This window comes from Neoarius graeffei, chromosome 19 (genome assembly GCF_027579695.1).
Source record: "Neoarius graeffei isolate fNeoGra1 chromosome 19, fNeoGra1.pri, whole genome shotgun sequence".
NCBI lineage: Eukaryota > Metazoa > Chordata > Actinopteri > Siluriformes > Ariidae > Neoarius > Neoarius graeffei.
Window position 1 is genome coordinate 64,133,703 of NC_083587.1, and position 23,135 is coordinate 64,156,837.

General features: G+C 46.2%; 1 protein-coding gene across 1 annotated transcript in view; it reads right to left on the bottom strand.

Moving 5' to 3' along the window:
- Positions 1–21,883: 21,883 nt before the first annotated feature.
- smg5 (SMG5 nonsense mediated mRNA decay factor) overlaps positions 21,884–23,135 on the bottom strand; it is a 50,497-nt gene continuing 49,245 nt past the window's right edge. The window contains exon 22 of the mRNA XM_060900421.1: positions 21,884–23,021. Coding sequence (XP_060756404.1) covers positions 22,938–23,021 — 84 coding nt within the window. The 3' untranslated portion in view covers positions 21,884–22,937. The remainder of the gene's footprint in view (positions 23,022–23,135) is intronic.

A 23,135-nucleotide genomic window follows, 5' to 3' on the forward strand; every position in this document is an offset into this window, starting at 1 on the left:
CCATTTGCTGGTCAATGCACATAGGCTATGTTTACACAAATCTGTCTTCACTGCTCAAACAAATGGTTTAAATGGTTCTTTAAAGAACTGTTGCATGAACGGTTCTTTGAAGCCCTGAAAAAGGTTCTTCTATGGCATCGCCCTGAAGAACCGGTACTGGCCCCATTATTTTTTAGAGTGTAGGATTTTTGAACTGGGGGGGGACTGAGCTGTCAGCAAATGATTCCATTTTGTGTGTGTGTATATATATATATATATATATATATATATAGGGGCGGCACGGTGGTGTAGTGGTTAGCGCTGTCGCCTCACAGCAAGAAGGTCCTGGGTTCGAGCCCCGGGGCCGGCGAGGGCCTTTCTGTGCGGAGTTTGCATGTTCTCCCCGTGTCCGCGTGGGTTTCCTCCGGGTGCTCCGGTTTCCCCCACAGTCCAAAGACATGCAGGTTAGGTTAACTGGTGACTCTAAATTGAGCGTAGGTGTGAATGTGAGTGTGAATGGCTGTCTGTGTCTATGTGTCAGCCCTGTGATGACCTGGCGACTTGTCCAGGGTGTACCCCGCCTTTCGCCCATAGTCAGCTGGGATAGGCTCCAGCTTGCCTGCGACCCTGTAGAAGGATAAAGCGGCTAGAGATAATGTGATGTGTGTGATGTGATATATATATATATATATATATACCGTTCAAAAGTTTGGGGTCACTTTGAAATGTCCTTATTTTTGAAAGAAAAGCACTGTTCTTTTCAATGAAGATCACTTTAAACTAATCAGAAATCCACTCTATACATTGCTAATGTGGTAAATGACTATTCTAGCTGCAAATGTCTGGTTTTTGGTGCAATATCTCCATAGGTGTATAGAGGCCCATTTCCAGCAACTCTCACTCCTGTCACTACGTTTACATGCACATAGAGAGAATCGAATTTCTGCCGTTGCTCGACTGAAATCGAAGTTCAAAATGCCATGTATACACCTTAATTCAGCTGAAATTGAACCGAACTTGATTTCTCGGAATCGAGCTACACAACCTAGTTTATGCGATTTCTGCCGAGCTACTTTGTGCATGTATACCCTATCGAGCTACTTCCGGAAGTGACGAGTGACGAGACTACAAGCGGGAAACACAACAGCCTCGGTCGGCATGACAACGAATCATGACAACGGCATGAATCTTTTCTTTTTGTGGCATTGTTTGCACTGTTAAAATTTAGCTCACTTACTGTATCACCAAATACATCTGTACAGCTGTTGCATAGCTGTGAATTGTGTACATAAACAAGTCATTGTATTTGTGTATATATATATATATATATATATATATATATATATATATATATATATATATGTCCAACATCTGAAGAATGTCAATAAAAACAAAACAATTGAACTTTTTGTGTGTTTATTCAGACATAAGTTAAATTGTAAGCAAAAAATGGACTTTAGAAAAACATTATTGTGCAAAATAAGTTGTCTTACAAAACAGTGGTCTGCGCCGGACAGTCTGTTAGAGCAAGCCTAACAGCTTGAACACGGAACTGCTAGTGTTGCCAGATTGGGGGTTTTAAGTGCATTTTAGCGGATTTGAACATGTTTTGGGCTGGAAAACGTCAGCAGTATCTGGCAACACTATAGCTCTTCTTCATGACGACAACCGGAAGTGTATCAACACGATGGGGCGTGTAGCGCCACGTGTGGCTCGGGTGCACAATGCACCTTGCACAATAGCCCGATTTCACTTGTGCATGTAGGATTGGATTTCTCTGGCACCCCTGCTGGGACCCTTTGCTCGATTACCAACAGCAGCTCGATTTGGATGTGCATGTAAACGTACAATCATGTTAGCACAGCTGAAAACAGTTGAGCTCTTTAGAGAAGCTATAAAACTGACCTTCCTTTGAGCAGATTGAGTTTCTGGAGCATCACATATTTGTGGGGTCAATTAAATGCTCAAAATGGCCAGAAAAATGTCTCGACTATATTTTCTATTCATTTTACAACTTATGGTGGTAAATAAAAGTGTGACTTTTCATGGAAAACACAAAATTGTCTGGGTGACCCCAAACTTTTGAACGGTAGTGTGTATACATGTTATTTCACCTCCCTCACTGCCATCACCAGGAACTACCTGCAGGCCAGGACAATGATAACATTTTAACATAGCCTATGGAAATCCAAAGTTTGCACATTATCATCATGCACAGAAATTGCAAAACTGCAAAACTAGTTTTAAAACCGCTAAGTTCCAACTGTTAAACATGGCGAGAGGCTGGGCGAGAGGTGTGTGTGTGTAAAGTGTAAACCAGTGCATCCTGACTTTCTAACTATGCCTGTGTGTTGCGTGAGCGGCAGTCAGTCAACAACTCTTCGCAAAGTTTCCTTATGAAACACTATGCTCGCTGAAATTATGGCAGGGAACGCCAGATTAAACATTAAAACTGCCTTCTGAGCACTGTATCTACAGGCTACCACCGAAAGAAGGAGGCTACCAGAAAGGCATCTCTACTCCGTATGATTTCACTACGACATTACTTTGAACAGACTATCAAAAAATTGCAAGGTGATATGATAAAGTAAGGCACAGTTTACTTATAGTCTTTTTTTTTTTTTTTGAAAAAACGATGCAATCGTTTTCTGCCTTTTGGCACCCTTCATTATGCCGTGTTGGGGTCCTGAACTAGGAGGAGCTGTCCCGGATATGCCTGTCAAACTTGTAACCATAGCAACCAAGCTCGAGCTCGCAACCCGTGCAGTCTGCGCAGTTGCAACTATGTATGTACTGCTGTGCACCTCAATAAACCGAATGGTAATTAGTCTTTTGATTTTTCCGTGAGGTTTGCCTTATGTAAAGAAAGACAGCATAGACGTTTTTTCCTCCCTATAAGTGGGGGGACCGAACGAGGTGAATTTAAATCTGGGTGGGACGAATTCCCCCGTCCCCCCCTCTATCTGCGCCCATGGCTATATAGACGCCTGGCGTGTACACTGTGATGTAGTGTCAATGACTGATATGGAACTTTTTCATCCCCATGGTCCATGGATGCAAATGAAAGGGAGGACAGCAGAAAGCCTATAAATCCAGTTGCCAAGTTCTGCATTTCATGCAGAGATCTATCATATCGGGTTTTGGTGTTGTTACTGCCAGGGCTGTGTAATTATTCAGTAAGTGAAGGCAAAAAGTATTGAGTGATAATTCTAGGTAACAGGATACTGTTCTATATTACAGAGATGTCAGTATTGCTGCCTACACTGATATAAACAAAACCAAAAACTTCACATAGCCCAAGAAGTCATACACAGTGTATAGATCATACACCATCATGCATAACAGTTTGGACTGGGATCGCTTTGTGTGAGCAGGAGCATAGTTCGAATTACAGGGGGTACTGAGGGGTACTATACCCCCCAATGAAGACCCCCCCAAAGAGACAAAAATATAAGTTTTGGGGGGTCCGATATTTTTTCTGATATTGTGAAAAGGAATATATAATTCAAACCAACTCCCATTCGGCATTCTTATTGTAGGAACATTTTAATGTAAATCGATTTCAGACACCCCTATTGTGGACCGTACCGTTTTTAGTCACCAGCTTCTAGTCCACACCGTATTCAGCGGATTCATCAGATACAGTCCATGGGTTTGCAGCAGAAGACGTGCATTGGTAATGTTAGTTGCTAACCAACTTTTAGCTTGTTGAAAGTGTGTTATTTTACAACTTTCATTTACACTGAACAAAAATATAAACGCAGCACCTAAAGATTTTATTTATTTTGTACATCCGATACTGATTTTTTTTCTGTCCACATCAAATGATAGTATAGCATACCAGTAAACATTTTTTGAAAAAAAAAAAGTCCCTCTACTCAAGTTCTGAGCAGTGCCCAGACTTAAAATAATCCATGATCCAGTCGGGTGTGACCACTGCAGACAAAAATTTCACCGAGTAATGCATGTCATGACCATCCTTTATGTGGGGCCAATAAAAGGCCACCCTAAAATGACAAAAATGTTCAAATGTCAAGATGCCACAGATGACCAGAATCAACCGGGAACGAGCCATTGGCATGCTGCAGGCTGGAATGTCCATCAGAGCTGTAGGGCGTCAATTGGGGGTGCATAATTCCACGATAGTCCGCCTCCGACGACGATTTCAGCAGCATGGCACCACAGACAACATGCCACATGCACGCAGGCCACGTGTCACCACTCCAGCACAAGACCGGCATATCCGTCTGACCCACCTGCGTGATCGGTGCCGGACTGCAACACGGACCGCAGATGAGACCGTGGGGAGACACAATCGCAGGGTCAGCAGTCAAACTGTGAGAAACCGACTCAGAGAAGCTGGCCTCCATGCACGTAGACCTCATCGAGGATTGGACCTGACTGCTGGGCGACGACGTTCTCGTCTGGACTGGGCTCGGGCACATAGAAAATAAAAATGAAAATGAATTTCTATCTGAACATTTGTATTTCATAAAATATGGACCGGGCGGCACGGTGGTGTAGTGGTTAGCGCTGTCGCCTCACAGCAAGAAGGTCCTGGGTTCGAGCCCCGTGGCCGGCGAGGGCCTTTCTGTGCGGAGTTTGCATGTTCTCCCCGTGTCCGCGTGGGTTTCCTCCGGGTGCTCCGGTTTCCCCCACAGTCCAAAGACATGCAGGTTAGGTTAACTGGTGACTCTAAATTGAGCGTAGGTGTGAATGTGAGTGTGAATGGTTGTCTGTGTCTATGTGTCAGCCCTGTGATGACCTGGCGACTTGTCCAGGGTGTACCCCGCCTTTCGCCCGTAGTCAGCTGGGATAGGCTCCAGCTTGCCTGCGACCCTGTAGAAGGATAAAGCGGCTAGAGATAATGAGATGAGATGAAAATATGGACCGCTGCGTTTATATTTTTGTTCAGTGTATTAAAGTGATTTGCTCTTCTTTCAGCACGTCACGTCTTTATACGTTGAATTACTTACCCACTGAGGCCAGAAGGCTACAGTGGACGGACGTTAACGTTAGTTACCAATGTTAGTTAACAAGATAAGCCAAGTCTCTATTTAAATCAAGCTTATTACAGTGTGGTATAGAAACGATTCTCATTTCAAAGGAGAAGAACTCCATATGTTTCCATTCTCATTTTTATCATGAATAAATTGTGCCCTTCTGAAATTAATTTGGCACATAGGCCCATCCTGTGTGTGTGTGTGTGATTAGGCACAAGAAGTTCTTATGTAGGGTGGCACGGTGGTGTAGTGGTTAGCGCTGTCGCCTCACAGCAAGAAGGTCCTGGGTTCGAGCCCCGTGGCCGGCGAGGGCCTTTCTGTGTGGAGTTTGCATGTTCTCCCCGTGTCCGCGTGGGTTTCCTCCGGGTGCTCCGGTTTCCCCCACAGTCCAAAGACATGCAGGTTAGGTTAACTGGTGACTCTAAATTGAGCGTAGGTGTGAATGTGAGTGTGAATGGTTGTCTGTGTCTATGTGTCAGCCCTGTGATGACCTGGCGACTTGTCCAGGGTGTACCCCGCCTTTCGCCCGTAGTCAGCTGGGATAGGCTCCAGCTTGCCTGCGACCCTGTAGAACAGGATAAAGCAGCTAGAGATAATGAGATGAGATGAGATGAGTTCTTATGTAGGCCTAGCTAAGCCTATGGAAAATTACAATCAGAACCTCTGGGGACTGGGGCAACATAAAAAGAGCCAGGTAGTAGGCGAGCCTAGGCAAAATAGCCTAGTGCATATGCTAGTATTTGAATTTGTTTTCTATTGTTTTTAATTACATTCCTTTTGTATTATTTTTAAGATATTCATAGTTTCAAATGAGTACCCTGTTTGAGTTTATTCACAGAGACAGTAGGCCAAACATGAGGAAAAGAAACGGGCCAGACATCAGGCATTTTTTTTTTTTTGGTGCTAAAAGAGTAAGTAGTAAACATTAGCACTAAGATCTACAGACAATTACAGTACAAGTGTAGGTGTAGTTCGGTTTTATACACTGTTCATGTGAATAAAGAAAATGGGTTCCCAGCAGACAGGAGAGGCACAGCAGGACGAAAGAGAGCAAGACATTCAGCAGGACTGTTCTGCATGTGTATGTGACTCATTTGTAGTGTTGATACCCAGTTTGTTCTAACAAAGAAGGTTATCAGGTTGTACTGCTGTTTTTCTTCTGTGGTACAGTAGTACTGTATGGTTTGTCATGCTTCTTAATGACATTAAAAATTATTGTTCAGAGTTATTGTGTTGAGTTACTGACACCGACTTCCATAGAGGAGACGGGACGGGGGGCGATTGATAGGATAGTGGACCATGATGGTACCCCCCAATTATGGTGGGATAATTCGCGCTCTGAGCAGGAGGCATGGCTGATCAGTTCATGTTGGAGAAGCGCAGCATCCTGGAAGAACCTCTTTAGTATAGCATTCAAATAAGACGGGGCAGTTCCTGCTTTTAATGTCTTTAATTATTCAAACTCGTGTACAAAACTTGTTTGCATCATGCATTACATCAGGTTTAATGCATAAAATTTGAAAATGATGCAATAGACTACACATATAACAAACACAATGGCCAAATAACATTACTGTACAACAATTATTGAACATTCATTCGATTTGAAATGCCTTTAAATCTCAATTGAAAAACTCGTCTAAAAAGTGATAAGCAGTTATAATGCATGAAAAGTAGACTTGGTACAAACACACATGGGCGCCGCCAGGGGGGGAAGGTTAGAACAATTCTAAGGGGCCAGCACTGCCATGGGGCCCTTTAAGGGGCTGATAATATGCTTTTAATAAGACTTTTGAAATAACAACAATGCAATATTCCATCTGGTAAAATGAGCTAATTGAACAAGGTTGTCTATTTGTTGAGTTCTTCAACATATTGTCATTTAACCCTCCCCCTTTTGCGAAATGGTACGGTCCAGTTCTGGTAGAAGCGCGATGCGTTAAATCTGTGTGCTGATCAGTGCAACGCTACTTGCTGCTGTGTCGCGGTGCAGCAGCCAGCCAGCCAGCAGTGGAGTGCGTACAGTCTATGATCGCTAAATATGAAGAGTGGCTGTCAAAAACGTAAAGAAAGGCAGCTGAAAGCTGAGAGGGACCGGAGAGGCAGGCAACTGGTCACTCAGTTTTTCCCAAAGAAAGGTAGCTATCGCTCACGTGTTCAAAATATTAGCGAATGGTAAATGAACAGTATGAACGTGGTTGGATTAGCCTATCAAGAGAACACTTTTACAGTTTGTACAGTGACATTTTTTCCATTTTAATAACTGAACTGACTTGTGTGATAAACAAGATGAAATATTACGTTATGCTGGTGCTAATAACTAGTGCTAATAACCAGTTTCATAACTAATGGGGTGCCCTAAATACAACCCCGATTCCAAAAAAGTTGGGACAAAGTACAAATTGTAAATAAAAACGGAATGCAATAATTTACAAATCTCAAAAACTGATATTGTATTCACAGTAGAACATAGACAACATACCACATGTCGAAAGTGAGACATTTTGAAATTTCATGCCAAATATTGGCTCATTTGAAATTTCATGACAGCAACACATCTCAAAAAAGTTGGGACAGGGGCAATAAGAGGCTGGAAAAGTTAAAGGTACAAAAAAGGAACAGCTGGAGGACCAAATTGCAACTCATTAGGTCAACTGGCAATAGGTCATTAACATGACTGGGTATAAAAAGAGCATCTTGGAGTGGCAGCGGCTCTCAGAAGTAAAGATGGGAAGAGGATCACCAATCCCCCTTATTCTGCGCTGACAAATAGTGGAGCAATATCAGAAAGGAGTTCGACAGTGTAAAATTGCAAAGAGTTTGAACATATCATCATCTACAGTGCATAATATCATCAAAAGATTCAGAGAATCTGGAAGAATCTCTGTGCGTAAGGGTCAAGGCCGGAAAACCATACTGGGTGCCCCTGATCTTTGGGCCCTTAGACGGCACTGCATCACATACAGGCATGCTTCTGTATTGGAAATCACAAAATGGGCTCAGGAATATTTCCAGAGAACATTATCTGTGAACACAATTCACCGTGCCATCCGCTGTTGCCAGCTAAAACTCTATAGTTCAAAGAAGAAGCCGTATCTAAACATGATCCAGAAGCGCAGACGTCCTCTCTGGGCCAAGGTTCATTTAAAATGGACTGTGGCAAAGTGGAAAACTGTTCTGTGGTCAGATGAATCAAAATGTGAAGTTCTTTATGGAAATCAGGGACGCCGTGTCATTCAGACTAAAGAGGAGAAGGACGACCCGAGTTGTTATCAGCACTCAGTTCAGAAGCCTGCATCTCTGATGGTATGGGGTTGCATTAGTGCATGTGGCATGGGCAGCTTACACATCTGGAAAGACCATCAATGCTGAAAGGTATATCCAGGTTCTAGAGCAACATATGCTCCCATCCAGACGACGTCTCTTTCAGGGAAGACCTTGCATTTTCCAACAAACCACATACTGCATCAATTACAGCATCATGGCTGCGTAGAAGGGTCCGGGTACTGAACTGGCCAGCCTGCAGTCCAGACTTTTCACCCATAGAAAACATTTGGCGCATCATAAAACAGAAGATACGACAAAAAAGACCTAAGACAGTTGAGCAAATAGAATCCTACATTAGACAAGAATGGGTTAACATTCCTATCCCTAAACTTGAGCAACTTGTCTCCTCAGTCCCCAGACGTTTACAGACTGTTGTAAAGAGAAAAGGGGATGTCTCACAGTGGGAAACATGGCCTTGTCCCAACTTTGAGATGTGTTGTTGTCATGAAATTTAAAATCACCTAATTTTTCTCTTTAAATGATACATTTTCTCAGTTTAAACATTTGATATGTCATCTATGTTCTATTCTGAATAAAATATGGAATTTTGAAACTTCCACATCATTGCATTCCGTTTTTATTTACAATTTGTACTTTGTCCCAACTTTTTTGGAATCGGGGTTGTAAGCACAGATTCAGCCTCAGGGGGACCTCCGCCCTACCAAACCACTGAACCCCCCTTTGGAGAAGGAGGTAAGCAGCAATACAACCCATAATGCTTTAGGATTGAAGTTTTTAATGAGCGAACGCCATATACAGTTTGCTAGATTAAAGTGTTGCTAATAACGGACACCAGTCAAGTGTTTGACATGGTTACGTGTGTGGAATGTTCACACGTTCTAAACCATTGGTTTCAAATTGAGGAGCTGGAGAAAACTTTTTCTATGATTTATTAGCAGTCACATCACACATTTCACTACCAATTGTCCTAGCACAAGAAGGCATGTGGCAAAATCTTGAATTTTCATTTGTGATTGTAAATGCACCAGAATTAGTCACTGACCAGTTTTCATCTAGTCCCTGGTAGGTTAATACATAACATGTAATAAAGTCAGAAACTCAAGGTCCATGGGCTATCAAAAGTCAAATAATGACAATAGTGCAATTGTGACGAGGGTGGGCAAAGTTGGGGGGCCCAAAATTCTAATCTTTCATGGGGCCCAAAATTTCTGGCGGCGCCCCTGCAAACACACACACTCGTAATCAAAAACTTGCCTCAACTGACTTTACAACTAGTAACTACTATTAACTAGTGCTGTCAAGCGATTAAAATATTTAATCGTGATTAATGTCGCGACTGTCATAGTTAACTCGCGATTAATCGCACATTTTTGTCACATGAAAAACCATTGTAATTCTCTTATCAGCATAAAAAAAGTGAATGGGCTTGCTCACCGTTCGAACTACGGGGGTACACGGGGGATCCGAGATCCCCTGAAACAGACATGAGATCCCTTGAAAACATGATTTGGGAAATGTTGGGGGGGGGGGGGGGGGTGTCTCTAAAATATTGGCAAAATGATGTTCATTGACATAGCAATCGTGTGTAACGGGAAGCATTTGCATATCCGAAGTGAGCGCGCGATGGAGAGCCGCGCTCTGAGACAAGCGCAAGCCCCCCCCCAAAGGGAAAATAAGGGACCCCCCCCCCGAAAATATCGGCATAGTTCGAACACTGGTTGTACCAATGTTTTTTTTTTTATTGCAGAGCATAACACGTCTTGTCACAGCCACTGCAAAGTGGGGCTGGAGCCGCCGATGGGAAAACAAAACCTAAGCCGAGCACCGTGGCTCTTCGGGGGAGGGCAGAGGACTCTGGCTGTGCGGGGCGTGGCATCATGTCACAGAGCGTTAATCTCGCGATAAAAAAATTATCGCCGTTAAAATTGAGCCAAGTTAACGTGTTAATAACGCGACATTTTTGACAGCACTACTATTAACACAATCTTTTAGGGCATGGCGCCTGGGACAACTGTTTGAACGACGGCATCGCAAGCGCTTTGAGAAGGGTCTGTGTGCAGAGCTGCAGAGCCAGACACAGTAAGCACCGCATGCGACGTCAAACCTGGAACGGTGAATCAGGACCGGTAAAACTGGTGTTGGCTCTGCAGACAGATACTGTATTATTGAGCGCTTTCGGCACGCTACGCAAACTGGCTATTATATTCACGCAACTGCTGATTGGTCGGGTGAGAAAAACTGTTTTGAGTCCGTTGCGTGGCTGTTTTTTTGTCTAACGTTATGGCAATAGTTTACTTCCTTGTTACTGTTAGGGTTTTGCTGGGATTCGAACCTGGTTCGTTGGTGTGATAATCCAGCAAACCCCCACTAGGCCACCAGGGGGATGACTCAAATGCAGAGGCGTGAGGCGGAAGTAGAAAAAGAATCAAAAGGTTTATTTAAACTATATACACTATATACAGGGCAAAACAAAAGACAAAAAAAAACCAAAGAGTAAAATCCAAAAGAAAAGCAAAGTGCAAAAATACAAAAGCTAAGAAGATCAAAAAACACAGTACAAAGGAAACTGGAGATAAACATAACAGCACAAAGACTCCGTGACAAGAGGACTGAACTCAGGGGTATAAATAGACAAACTAATTAAGGACACAGGTGAAGATAATTAGGCAATTAACACAAACACAAAACACAGGAACAGTGGCGGCCTCTAGAGGCCAAAATAAACACGACATGAAAAGGAAATAACAGCGGCCTCTAGAGGCCAAAACAGTCCTAGTCCTAACAGGACCCCCCCCTCTAGGAGCGTCTCCTGACGTTCCCAGGGCGATCCGGATGGGCCGAATGGAAGTCCCGACATAGTTCTTTATCAAGGACATCCCGAGCAGGAACCCAGCAGCGCTCCTCAGGACCATAGCCCTCCCAGTCCACCAGATATTGCAACCCGCCGCGGACCCGGCGGGAGTCAAGCAGGCGATTCACAGTGAACACAGTCTGCCCCTGGAAGATGCGGGGGGGTGGGGGATTCCTAGGGGCAGGGGCATACGTAGATGTCAGTACGGGCCGTAACAGGGAAACATGGAAAGTGGGGTTGATCCTCAGAGTCCGGGGCAACTGGAGCCGGTAGGAGACAGGGTTCACCCTGCGCACCACCTTGAAGGGGCCAATGTAGCGAGGAGCAAGCTTGCGGTTCTCCACCCGCAGTGGAAGGTCCTTAGTGGACAGCCAAACACGCTGCCCAGGGCGGAAAGCGTGTGCAGGTCTTCTATGGCGGTTGGCCTGAGTCTGGTTGGTTCTGGAGGTCTGTATGAGGGTCTTCCTGACCTTGCTCCAGGTCTTGCGACACCGTCTCACATATTGGTTGACCGAGGGCACCCCCGCGTCCTCCTCCTGGTCCGGGAACAGAGGTGGCTGGAACCCGAATTGGCACTGGAATGGCGACAGCTTGGTGGCCGATGACTGCAGGGTGTTGTGGGCGTACTCCGCCCATGGCAGCCAGGTGCTCCACGATGTCGGGTTATCCATAGCCAGGCCTCGCAGGGTGGTTTCCAGGTCCTGGTTGAGCCTCTCCGTCTGACCATTGGACTGTGGGTGAAACCCAGAGGAGAGGCTGGCAGTGGCTCCAATGACCTTGCAGAACCCGTGCCACACTCGGGAGGAGAACTGGGGCCCTCGGTCTGAGACGATGTCCTGTGGAAGACCAAAGACTCGGAAGACATGATTAAACAAAAGTTTTGCAGTTTCAAGAGCAGAGGGGAGTTTGCACAGTGGTATGAAGCGGCAGGCCTTGGAGAATCTGTCAACTAAGACCAAAATGACCGTGTTACCTTGTGACTCAGGGAGACCCGTGATAAAGTCGACTGCCACGTGGGACCAGGGACGCCGGGGAATGGTCAGAGGATGCAGGAGACCCTGGGGACGCTGTCGTGGGTTCTTGGTTCTGGTGCAAACCTCACAGGACAGGACAAATGACCTTACTTCCTTCTCCATGTTAGGCCACCAGAAGCGTCTTTTCAGGAAGTCCAGGGTCCTCCGAGCTCCCGGGTGGGCGGTGAGAGGGGAAGAGTGACCCCACTGGAGAACCTTGGCCCGGGCTTGATGTGGGACGTACAAGAGGCCTGGTGGCCCCGTCCCAGGACCGGGGTCCTGGCGTTGGGCTCGTCGGACAGCCTCCTCAATACCCCAGCGGACAGGGGCCACAATCCGGGACACAGGGATAATAGGCCCGACTTCATTCTCCCTGTTAGTGGCAGAGAACAGTCTGGACAGTGCGTCAGGCTTGGTGTTCTTGGAGCCAGGGCGGTATGAGAGGGTGAAGTCAAACCGACTGAAAAACAGGGCCCACCTAGCCTGTCGAGGGTTCAGTCTCTTGGCTTGCTGGAGGTACTCCAGGTTCTTGTGGTCAGTCCAAACCAGGAATGGATGTTGTGCTCCCTCCAGCCAGTGCCTCCACTCCTCAAGGGCCAGTTTGACCGCTAGCAGTTCTCGATCCCCCACATCGTACCGGGACTCAGCAGGACTCAGGCGGTGGGAGAAGTAAGCGCAGGGGTGCAGCTTTCCTTCCGAACGTTGAGAGAGCACCGCGCCGACACCACTGTCCGAGGCGTCCACTTCCACGATGAATGGTTGGGAGGTGTCCGGGAGAACCAGAATGGGTGCCGTGCAGAAGCGGTCCTTGAGGTCTTTGAACGCCTTTTCTGCCTGAGGAGACCAGCCATAAGATCCACCTGTCCCTTTGGTGAGGTCTGACATGGGTGCTGCCACAGAACTGAAGTTCCTGATGAACTTGCGGTAGAAGTTAGCGAATCCTAAGAACCGCTGAACCTCCTTAACGGACTTGGGAGTAGGCCAGTCCCGGACGGCCAGGGTCTTGGCAGGGTCCATTTGGAGTTGGCCTGTCCGTACAATAAATCCCAGAAAGGAGACCTCGGGAACATGAAATTCGCATTTCTGGGCCTTGGCGAACAGATTGTTCTGTAGCAGCCTCTGGAGAACCTGGCGGACATGGTGGCGGTGCTCCTGCACGGTCTTGGAAAAGATAAGGATGTCGTCGAGGTAGACAAAAACGTATAGGTTAATCATGTCCCTTAAGACGTCGTTGATTAGGGCCTGAAAAACAGCTGGTGCGTTGGTGAGTCCGAAGGGCATCACCTGGTATTCGTAGTGCCCAGACGGGGTGTTAAAGGCAGTCTTCCACTCGTCTCCCTGTCGGATACGGATGAGGTGGTATGCGTTCCGTAGGTCCAACTTGGTGAAGACGGTGGCGCCTTGGAGCAGGTCGAAAGCTGTGGACATCAGCGGAAGGGGATATCGGTTGCGCACAGTGATCTTATTCAGGCCCCTGTAATCAATACATGGTCGGAGCCCCCCATCCTTCTTGCCGACAAAGAAGAAGCCGGCTCCAGCAGGTGAAGTGGAGGGTCGAATAAACCCAGAGACCAGGGCATCTTTGAGGTATTCCTCCATGGCCTTGCGTTCTGGCTGAGAGAGTGAAAACAGTCTGCCACGAGGAGGGGTAGTCCCAGGGAGCAAGTCGATGGCACAGTCGTAGGCCCGGTGCGGAGGAAGAACGGCGGCCCTGCTCTTGCTGAATACCTCCTTGAGATCCCAGTACTCTGTGGGAACTTGAGATAACTCGGTGAGATCAGGGGGCTCGGCAGGAGACACAGGAGAGCTAGAGAGCAGACAAGAGGCATGGCATGCAGGGCCCCATTCCACAACCTGGCTTGTTACCCAGTCTATGCGAGGGTTGTGGCGAGTAAGCCAAGGAAGGCCTAGAATAACTGGGAACTCAGGTGAAGGAATCAGGTGCAGGGATATTTCTTCCTTGTGACCTTGAGACTGGAGGAAGACTGGAGAAGTAACTTGGGTGACTCTTCCATCACCTAACGCTTGGCCATCGAGGGCAGACACAGACAGTGGGACTTCAAGAGGTGCAGTCGGAATATTGATGCTTTGGGCGAAGTGAATATCCATAAAGTTCCCAGCCGCCCCTGAGTCTATCAAAGCTTGACAAGAGTGGACAGACTCACCCCAGGAGATGGAGACCGGGATGTAGATTCCTTGGCCAGGGAGTCCGGGAGAGAGGGTAGGCCCCGTCACAACCCTCCCTCGGCTGGACGGGGCGGTCCTTTTCCCAAGAGTTCGGGACATGATGCTCGGAAGTGACCAGGCTTGCCACAGTAGATGCAGCACTTGTCCCTCCTTCTGCGCTCCCTCTCAGATGCGGAGAGGCAAGTACGACCCACTTGCATGGGTTCTGGACAGTCACTGAAGGAGGTAGACGGTCTCCAGGTAGAGGTAGGGAGGCTGGGGGGGCTCAAGGCTTGGTGGCGTTCTCTCATCCTGTTGTCCAGACGAATAGCATGTGAGATGAGGGTTTCGAGGTCACTTGGGCATCCAATAGAGGCCAGACCGTCCTTGATGGGGTCAGACAGACCATGGTGGAAGGCTGACACCAGGGCAGTCTCGTTCCATCCACTTACTGCTGCGAGTGTTCGGAACGAGATGGCGTAATCTGCGACGCTTCCTCCTTGCCGGATGGACATGAGCTTTCGGGCTGCGTCGGTACTGATGTCTGCCTGATCGAAGACCCGAAGCATCTCTTCAGAAAACAGCTGGAAATCAAAGCACTCAGGTCCCTGTCTTTGCCAGATAGCAGTAGCCCAGGCTCGCGCCTTACCAGCTAATAAGGTGATCACAAAGGCAATCTTGCGGCGATCCGTAGTGTAGGTGGTAGGCTGAAGCTCAAAGGTGAGTTGACACTGGGTAAGGAACTCTCGGCACTCACTGTGCTTGCCGTCATACCTCTGTGGTGCAGGAAGGCTGGGTTCGCGAGGTGAAGAAGGCAGCATTGCAAGAGGCACTGGAGCAGGAGTGGGAGCTGGATCAGGAGCAGGAGATGCAGGCAGAGATGTCAGCTGTGCCAGGGTTTTCCCAATTTGCTGAAGCAGTTCCTCGTGGCGAGCGAGGGCCTCACGTTGGCTGGTGAGCGTACGTCCATGAGCGTCCATGGTCGCTCCGAAGCGTGTCAAAGCTGCCATAATTCCCTGAAGGTTGGCCGGGTAGACAGTTGAAGCAGCCTCTGCTGAGTCGGTCATGACGGAGTCTTTCTGTTAGGGTTTTGCTGGGATTCGAACCTGGTTCGTTGGTGTGATAATCCAGCAAACCCCCACTAGGCCACCAGGGGGATGACTCAAATGCAGAGGCGTGAGGCGGAAGTAGAAAAAGAATCAAAAGGTTTATTTAAACTATATACACTATATACAGGGCAAAACAAAAGACAAAAAAAAACCAAAGAGTAAAATCCAAAAGAAAAGCAAAGTGCAAAAATACAAAAGCTAAGAAGATCAAAAAACACAGTACAAAGGAAACTGGAGATAAACATAACAGCACAAAGACTCCGTGACAAGAGGACTGAACTCAGGGGTATAAATAGACAAACTAATTAAGGACACAGGTGAAGATAATTAGGCAATTAACACAAACACAAAACACAGGAACAGTGGCGGCCTCTAGAGGCCAAAATAAACACGACATGAAAAGGAAATAACAGCGGCCTCTAGAGGCCAAAACAGTCCTAGTCCTAACAGTTACACATTTTATAGTAGCTGTATAATTTTCATAATGATGTCATTTTAATCTGACAAAAGTGCGGGGGATGAAATTGTGTTTCAACAAAAGTGGGGGGGATGAAACGTACGCATCCCCCGCGGGTGATACGCCCCTGAACACCTTACACTTTAGTTTTTGTCCATTTCGTGTACAATCATGCATCTTCAATGAGGTGCATCCAGAGCATTTTTTAAGGATTTTCCACTAGGAGACCAACTGGTCTGGGCAATACAATCACAGGCCCCAGAGTCCATGCGGCTGCACCATATTCTGTGATGCAAAATGGTTCACCAATCACCATACAGACAAACACACTACAGTGACTACACAGCTATCAAGAGCAATTACCAAGCACAAATGTTATGTCAAAGACACTCAAAGTTACACAGTAATGACATCGGATTCTGACATCAGCAATCTCAGTAACCAAATTTTAGTTTTATTTTTCTTAACCAACATGATCTTGTGTGTATATCTTATAACATAGATCTTCGTTTTCCTTGTTAAATGTATACTTACATGGTATTTGGTTAATTAATTGCAACTGATTGAACCAAATAAGACATCTCATCTCATCTCATCTCATCTCATTATCTCTAGCCGCTTTATCCTTCTACAGGGTCGCAGGCAAGCTGGAGCCTATCCCAGCTGACTACGGGCGAGAGGCGGGGTACACCCTGGACAAGTCGCCAGGTCATCACAGGGCTGACACATAGACACAGACAACCATTCACACTCACATTCACACCTACGCTCAATTTAGAGTCACCAGTTAACCTAACCTGCATGTCTTTGGACTGTGGGGGAAACCGGAGCACCCGGAGGAAACCCACGCGGACACGGGGAGAACATGCAAACTCCACACAGAAAGGCCCTCGCCGGCCACGGGGCTCGAACCCAGGACCTTCTTGCTGTGAGGCAACAGCGCTAACCACTACACCACCGTGCCGCCCGATAAGACATGACTTGGTTTAAAATTTGGTCTCCCAGTGAAGCTGGTTTGGCATTGACTAGGAGACCAATGCTCTGGGTGCACCCAAAGCTCTCGATTTCCCAGATAAGAGAAACACCTGGGATAGAACACACACCCTTGTGGGACAGTTTAATAGTGACGCTACTCATTAAAAAGGCATTAGGCTTCTCATGCTGGGATTAGACCAGAAGAAGAAACCTTTATTTATCACATGCACACTTCAAGCACAGTGAGATTCATCCTCTGCATTTAACCCATCTGAAGCAGTGAACACACGCACACACACACCCAGAGAGCAGTCAGGGGTTCGGTACCTCGCTCAAGGGCACTTCAGCCCAAGGCTGCCCCATGTTAACCTACTGCATGTCTTTGGACTGTAGGGGAAACCCACGCAGACATGAGGAGAACATGCAAACTCCACACAGAAAGGCGCTCGCCGGCCACTGGGCTCAAACCCAGAACCTTCTTGCTGTCAGGCGACAGTGCTAACCACTACACCACCCACATGATATTTGTGTGTCTCACTGTGTCACCAAGACTGGAACCACTCCAAGTTTGACTCCGCCCAATCATCATTCATGGCCTTGCATGTGGTCTGGGAGGAGGGCCAACAAACTGTCAAAGAACATGTTGGAGTTTGTCAAACTCAGAGGAAAAAAAAAAAAAAAGTTCTGATGTGCTCAACTAGATGTTGTACAGCGTCCCAGATGCCACGTCGCCTTCACATTCTTCATCATCGATCCTGACGACATATTCAGGCTTGATGTTGGAAATTTGTCAGCCACAAAAAATTCGTTAAATTTGGGGTGTAATCGAACCCCAGCATCAAACGGAACACTCGGAGTGAACTATAAGCTACTGTGATGATGCAAGTAATAAAAACACTCCATGGCATGGACTTAGAAGTTCCTCTTGAAGTTCTTGGTGGATCTGGATCTAAAAATATTTTCAAGATTTAAAAAAAAAAAAACAGGACGGGTACATGGTAGAGTGTATATCTCCACCAAGCCACATGACATCAAAATCAAACCAGTGGAGCCGGGGATAAAACTAAAGCTGTCCACCAAATTTCATCCAAATCCATTCATGGGTTTTTGAGTTGTATTTGGGACAAACAAACCCTGGATTCACATACATATCCGGATTTGTATCAAAATCTAATCAATTGTTCCTTGGCCCATGGCTCACCTTTCCACCAAATTTCATCCAAATCCGTTTACTACTTTTTGAGTTACATTGGGAACAAAAACAAACCAACAAACCGAGGCGAGGAAACAACCTTCTCCAACACAGCTGTTGGAGGTAAAAACCTGGACAAGTGGAAACATATCAACCTGCAACAAGTTGTCAAATACCTCCGTGGTGTACTTAAGGCAGAACCTGTTACATACAGAACCTACTGCTCGTTTTAATAAGTCTCGTCTCTCGTCTCGTCTTCTTCCGCTTATCCGGGACCGGGTCGCGGAGGCAGCAGTCTAAGCATGGAAGCCCAAACTTCCCTTTCCCCAGACACCTTGGCCAGCTCCTCGGGAAGAACACCGAGGCGTTCCCAGGACAGCCGAGAGACATAGTCCCTCCAGCGTGTCCTGGGTCTTCCCCGGGGCCTCCTCCCGGGGGGACATGCCTGGAACACCTCCCCCTCCTAGAACTGCCACCTTATTGTGGTGGAGGGGTTTGTGTGCTTGAATGATCCTAGGAGCTATGTTGTCGGGGGCTTTATGCCCCTGTTAGGGTTTCCCAAGGCAGACAGGTCCTAGGTGACAGGCCAGACCAAGAGCAGTTCACCAAAAACCTCCTATGGAGAAAAAATCCAGGACCGTGACGTCACCCGGTAGGACGCAGCCGGGGCCCCACCCTGGAGCCAGGCCCGGGGTTGGGGCTCGTATGCGAGCGCTTGGTGGCCGGGCCTTTGCCCATGGGGCCCGGCCGGGCTCAGCCCGAAGAGGTGACATGGGCCCGACCTCCTGTGGGTTCACCACCCACAGAGGTAGCAGTAGGGGTTTGGTGCAGTGTGGATTGGGTGGCAGTCGAAGGCAGGGGCCTCGACGACCTGATCCCTGGACACAGCGGCTGGTTTTAATAAGTGCCCTCCACAATTATTGGCACCCCTTGTAAATATTAGTAAAAAGGGTTTGGGGAAAAAAAAAAGTCCACCTTTTTGTGAAGTCACTTCATCAAACACTGAAAAAAAAAATCCAAACTTGAATTGAAAAATTTATTCAAAGAAAAAAATCTTTCATCAAGAAAATTATTTAACAAACAAACAAACAAACCCACAATGATGACTATAAAGAAGCAGCTCACTCCATAAGAACTTGTCCTGGTTCTGAATTAAAGATCAATTACAAAGAATTGATCAAAGATCCTTTGGGGGGGGAAATAAACAAAGAAACGGAAAGTAGTACATGATTCCCAGTGTTGAGTTCTCATGGGATGTGTGTCTAAATTTATGGCAAAGAAAGAAAAAAGGCTTCATTAGGAAATGCGTCAGCAGCACTTTCCATTTCAGTGGCAGTTGGAACAGAGCCATGATTCAGGACTCGAGAGTCGTTTGCCCCTGAAAGGAGGTCAGCGTCTGGTTATCTTTCGACTGGGTGGTACCACAGCCTCAGCCAAGAAGCACTGACTATAGAGTGGCCTGATGGGGCACCGGAAGGGGGCTGCACGAGACCCGAACCGTGTTCAGAGACGGTGCGTGGAGGCAGAGAGCTGCTTAAACTCTCAATAACGTGACCGTGTGGGACAGCGATTTGTTCCCTGCAGGCTTTTAGATAGAGGGGCGTCTGGGCGTCTTTTCGACGCCCTGTACTGAAAAAAACAAGAAATTGGACGCCCTACTTTTTAGTACGACGCCCTAAAGACGCCCTAATATTTCCGCCCGTGTTATGTCCGGTAACTTAGCTGAATATGTTAAAAAATCGCCGAGTCTGAGCTTTCCGAGGATCTACAAGCTTTGTTGACACCGCCATTTTGGAAATTTCAGAAGTCTCGCTTTGACAGCTGTCTTTCCCGAAGACGCCCAGGGTTACCATAGCAACAGCACGAGCCCAGAGTACAAAATATAGGCACCCGCCGCAGAGCTACAGAAACACGCGTTTCTATGGCTGCACTAATTTCAAAGTTGTGAGAGCCCTCGTTATAAATAAATGGGTTATTAAATAAATTTGGTGTACAAAGCACTTGTAATATGCGTTCCCAGAGCAGAGGGGGAAAAGATGTATGCCTAGGAGACACTGGCATAAATATCCAGACAATATAGCCGTAGACTATATTGCCGCAGCTAAATGTGGAATGTAGTCTATAGAAAACCGGCCTTACCTGACATGTTATTTATCCCGAATAAATCCTTTTAACAGTAAATAACACATTTTCATGCAGATTTTCCCAACATTACAGGCTACGTAGTGGAGAGTGTGGTAGTCGAGCCGGCGGGTAGTATTTCTAGTAGGCTAAACAATAATCAAATACGACACGTTCTAAAGGATGCTGGGATTCCAAAGAACGCACGTGAAAAGGACGAACACGTGGGATATTTGGTAAGGAAGATAGAAGATAGATTTTTCTGAGTTTTTTGGGCATGACAGGAAGAAAATGAAGAAAAGAGGAAGGCAAACAACGATTTCCAACTTCTTTCAGAAGAGAACTCATGTAAGTTTTTTTTTTCTTCTGTCACTGTTGATAGGCTTGGAATGTCAAAAAACTATCACAATCCCATAACTAGACAGCCAGGTTTCTTGCATGAATAAATAGGGATGACCGGGGTTGGTTGTCACAAGTTATGGTTGTCACATTCGTCATATCTCAGCCACCATAGGGCGCTGCTCAATTCCACCAAGATAGAAATGTTTAGAATTAGTACTGGGGTCATTCTACCTGAAAAGTTATTGTGTGTTGCATGCATTTCAAAGGTGAGAACAATTTGAAGGTTTTTCATACCTAAATGTAAATTTTTAGTACCTTGGTTTTTACCTTCTAGCTTTGTAATTAATGGGTTTCTATTGAAAAAACGAATACCATTATAATGTTTGAAGACTTAGCCATATTTCCTGTGTGTTTTTTTCTTTGTTATACTAAATCTTTGGACGCTAGCGGCTTTGAAAGCAAAACTGGTCAGCCGGGGTTGGTTGTCACACTGTGTTCGGGGTTGGTTGTCACATGTAATGCAATTGCAATAGGTGCACTACTGACTGAGACAAACACAGCTACAACAAGCTTTATTTATGTAGTATTCTGCGATCAGAAAGCTTTATAGCTAATTTGTCATGCTTAATATGCAACTCCAGCTTGCATTTGAGAGCATTTGAGAGCATTAGAAATTTCAAAATTTTCCGGGGGAGTACCCCCGGAACCCCCTAAAACACTCGTGCCAGCGGCGCTCAACGCGCCGCTACACCTCGCCACATACAGTGACACCTGCAAAAAAGTTAGACTCCCTAAAAAAAAATCCTGCCTAAAAGCCTGGTTCCCTGGGATTAAAGGAACATTTCTAGCAGCTAGCAATTTTTTTTCCATGTTAGTAAAGAAAGCAGAGAATTGAATTATTAAATCAACAGGCAAGTGTAAAAGTTTGCACACCCCATTTTTGCATTAAAAAAAAAAGTTAGAAATACAAAATGTCAAGAGAAACAGTTTAAGATCTCTAGGAATTGACGGGGGGGGGGGGGGGACGTGATAAAAGCATCACATTCAAAAAAAGAATGATGCAATCCTCTAACCTGATAGTTTAGATTTTTTTTTTTTGGTTAAATGATTAGATATCGACAGTACAATGCAGAAAGTCTTCAGGACATGCAAAAAAAAAAAAGTTATAGCACAAAGATACCTTCAAAACTAATGAAATTAAATAAAAAAAATACTATTAAGTCAAACAAAGTTGATGAGATGACACCGTTTTAGAAATGAAGATAGTAGTCTGAGGTACAATGAGTGCAGTTTTATAAGGAAATGAGCTGCAGGTTTGACTGAGCATCTGACAGAACCAGCCACAGCTCTTCTGATGCCTTTAAAAACAAAAACGACAAAAGTCTGATTCTTCATTCATGATTTTTTCATTTTATTTTATTGTTTAATGCCTCAAACAAAAACACCAGTTTCCTTTTCACTGTGTTGTGGGATGATGATGAAGGGGCAGCGACGGTGAAGAGCACAGAGGTTTTGAACAGAACTACTTTCACGCATGTTCATGAGAAAACGATCAGGGCGGTGACGTCAGATCGGCACGGAAACCTGTTCTGTACTCCCTTAAAAGGCGCTGAAGCCCCGCCCACACGTCCGCGTCATCCCTGTCACTACAGTGAATCATACAAAAAGCAATGATAATGTGTGAAGGACATAGAAAAATAAAATCAAATAAAACCAACCATCTGCTTGTACATCTTTATACAGTCTGTCTTCATGAACGTCAACAGAAACACAATCACAAACAAGCCAAAAAAAAGCAGCCATGATGTAGGATAGAAAAGACGACCATCCGAAAGAAAGTGTACATCCAAACGATCCGAGTCCCTCCTGAGCCGAGGAGTCAGGAGTCGCTTCGCAGAGGACCGGGCGGTGCGACGGGACGCTCATGCAGTTCTGCTCAGGGGGGAGGGAGGGGGTGTGTCTGTGTGTGTGGAGGAGCGGGATCATTTGCTCGGTTGGTTACCGTCGCATCATTAGTTCGACACAGACGCGACTCCCTCCTCAACAAGAAGAGGAAAAAGGACCATAATAATAATAATAATAATAATAATAATGTCTAAACTCTTGATCTATATATGTATACTAATTCTTTTCCCGTCTTTGTGTCACATACTCGTTTCATCTGGTCACGACAAAACCAGGCACACTTTCAGCGCTGCTTCATCTCTCCCTCACTCCGACCCTCTGAAGGTTTTTTTTTGGCACCCCATTTCAGTGCTTTTCCAAACTCTTCTGTATCGTCCTCCGTCTTTCTGTATTAAACCCTGGAGATGCGGCACAGACAGAGCAGCAAAATGAGAGAGAGAGACAGAGAGAGGGAGAGAGAGAGAGAGAAAGAGAGAGAGAGGGACGATGTGTGATTAGCTGAGTGCCGGGCTGAGTCCCCTGTCCCTCCGTCTCCTTCAGCCCATTTCCTTCCACTGCCGGTAAAATTCCACGATGTTCTTAAGCTCCATTCCTGCCGCCACCACGACCTGGATCGCCGACTGTCAGAGGGACGAGAGGAGAATGTTAGAACCGCTGAGGAAAACCAAACACCTGCACTAATTCAGATAAAAAGCAGGATGAATCTGACATTCTGTGTATCTGCCGTTATTTGC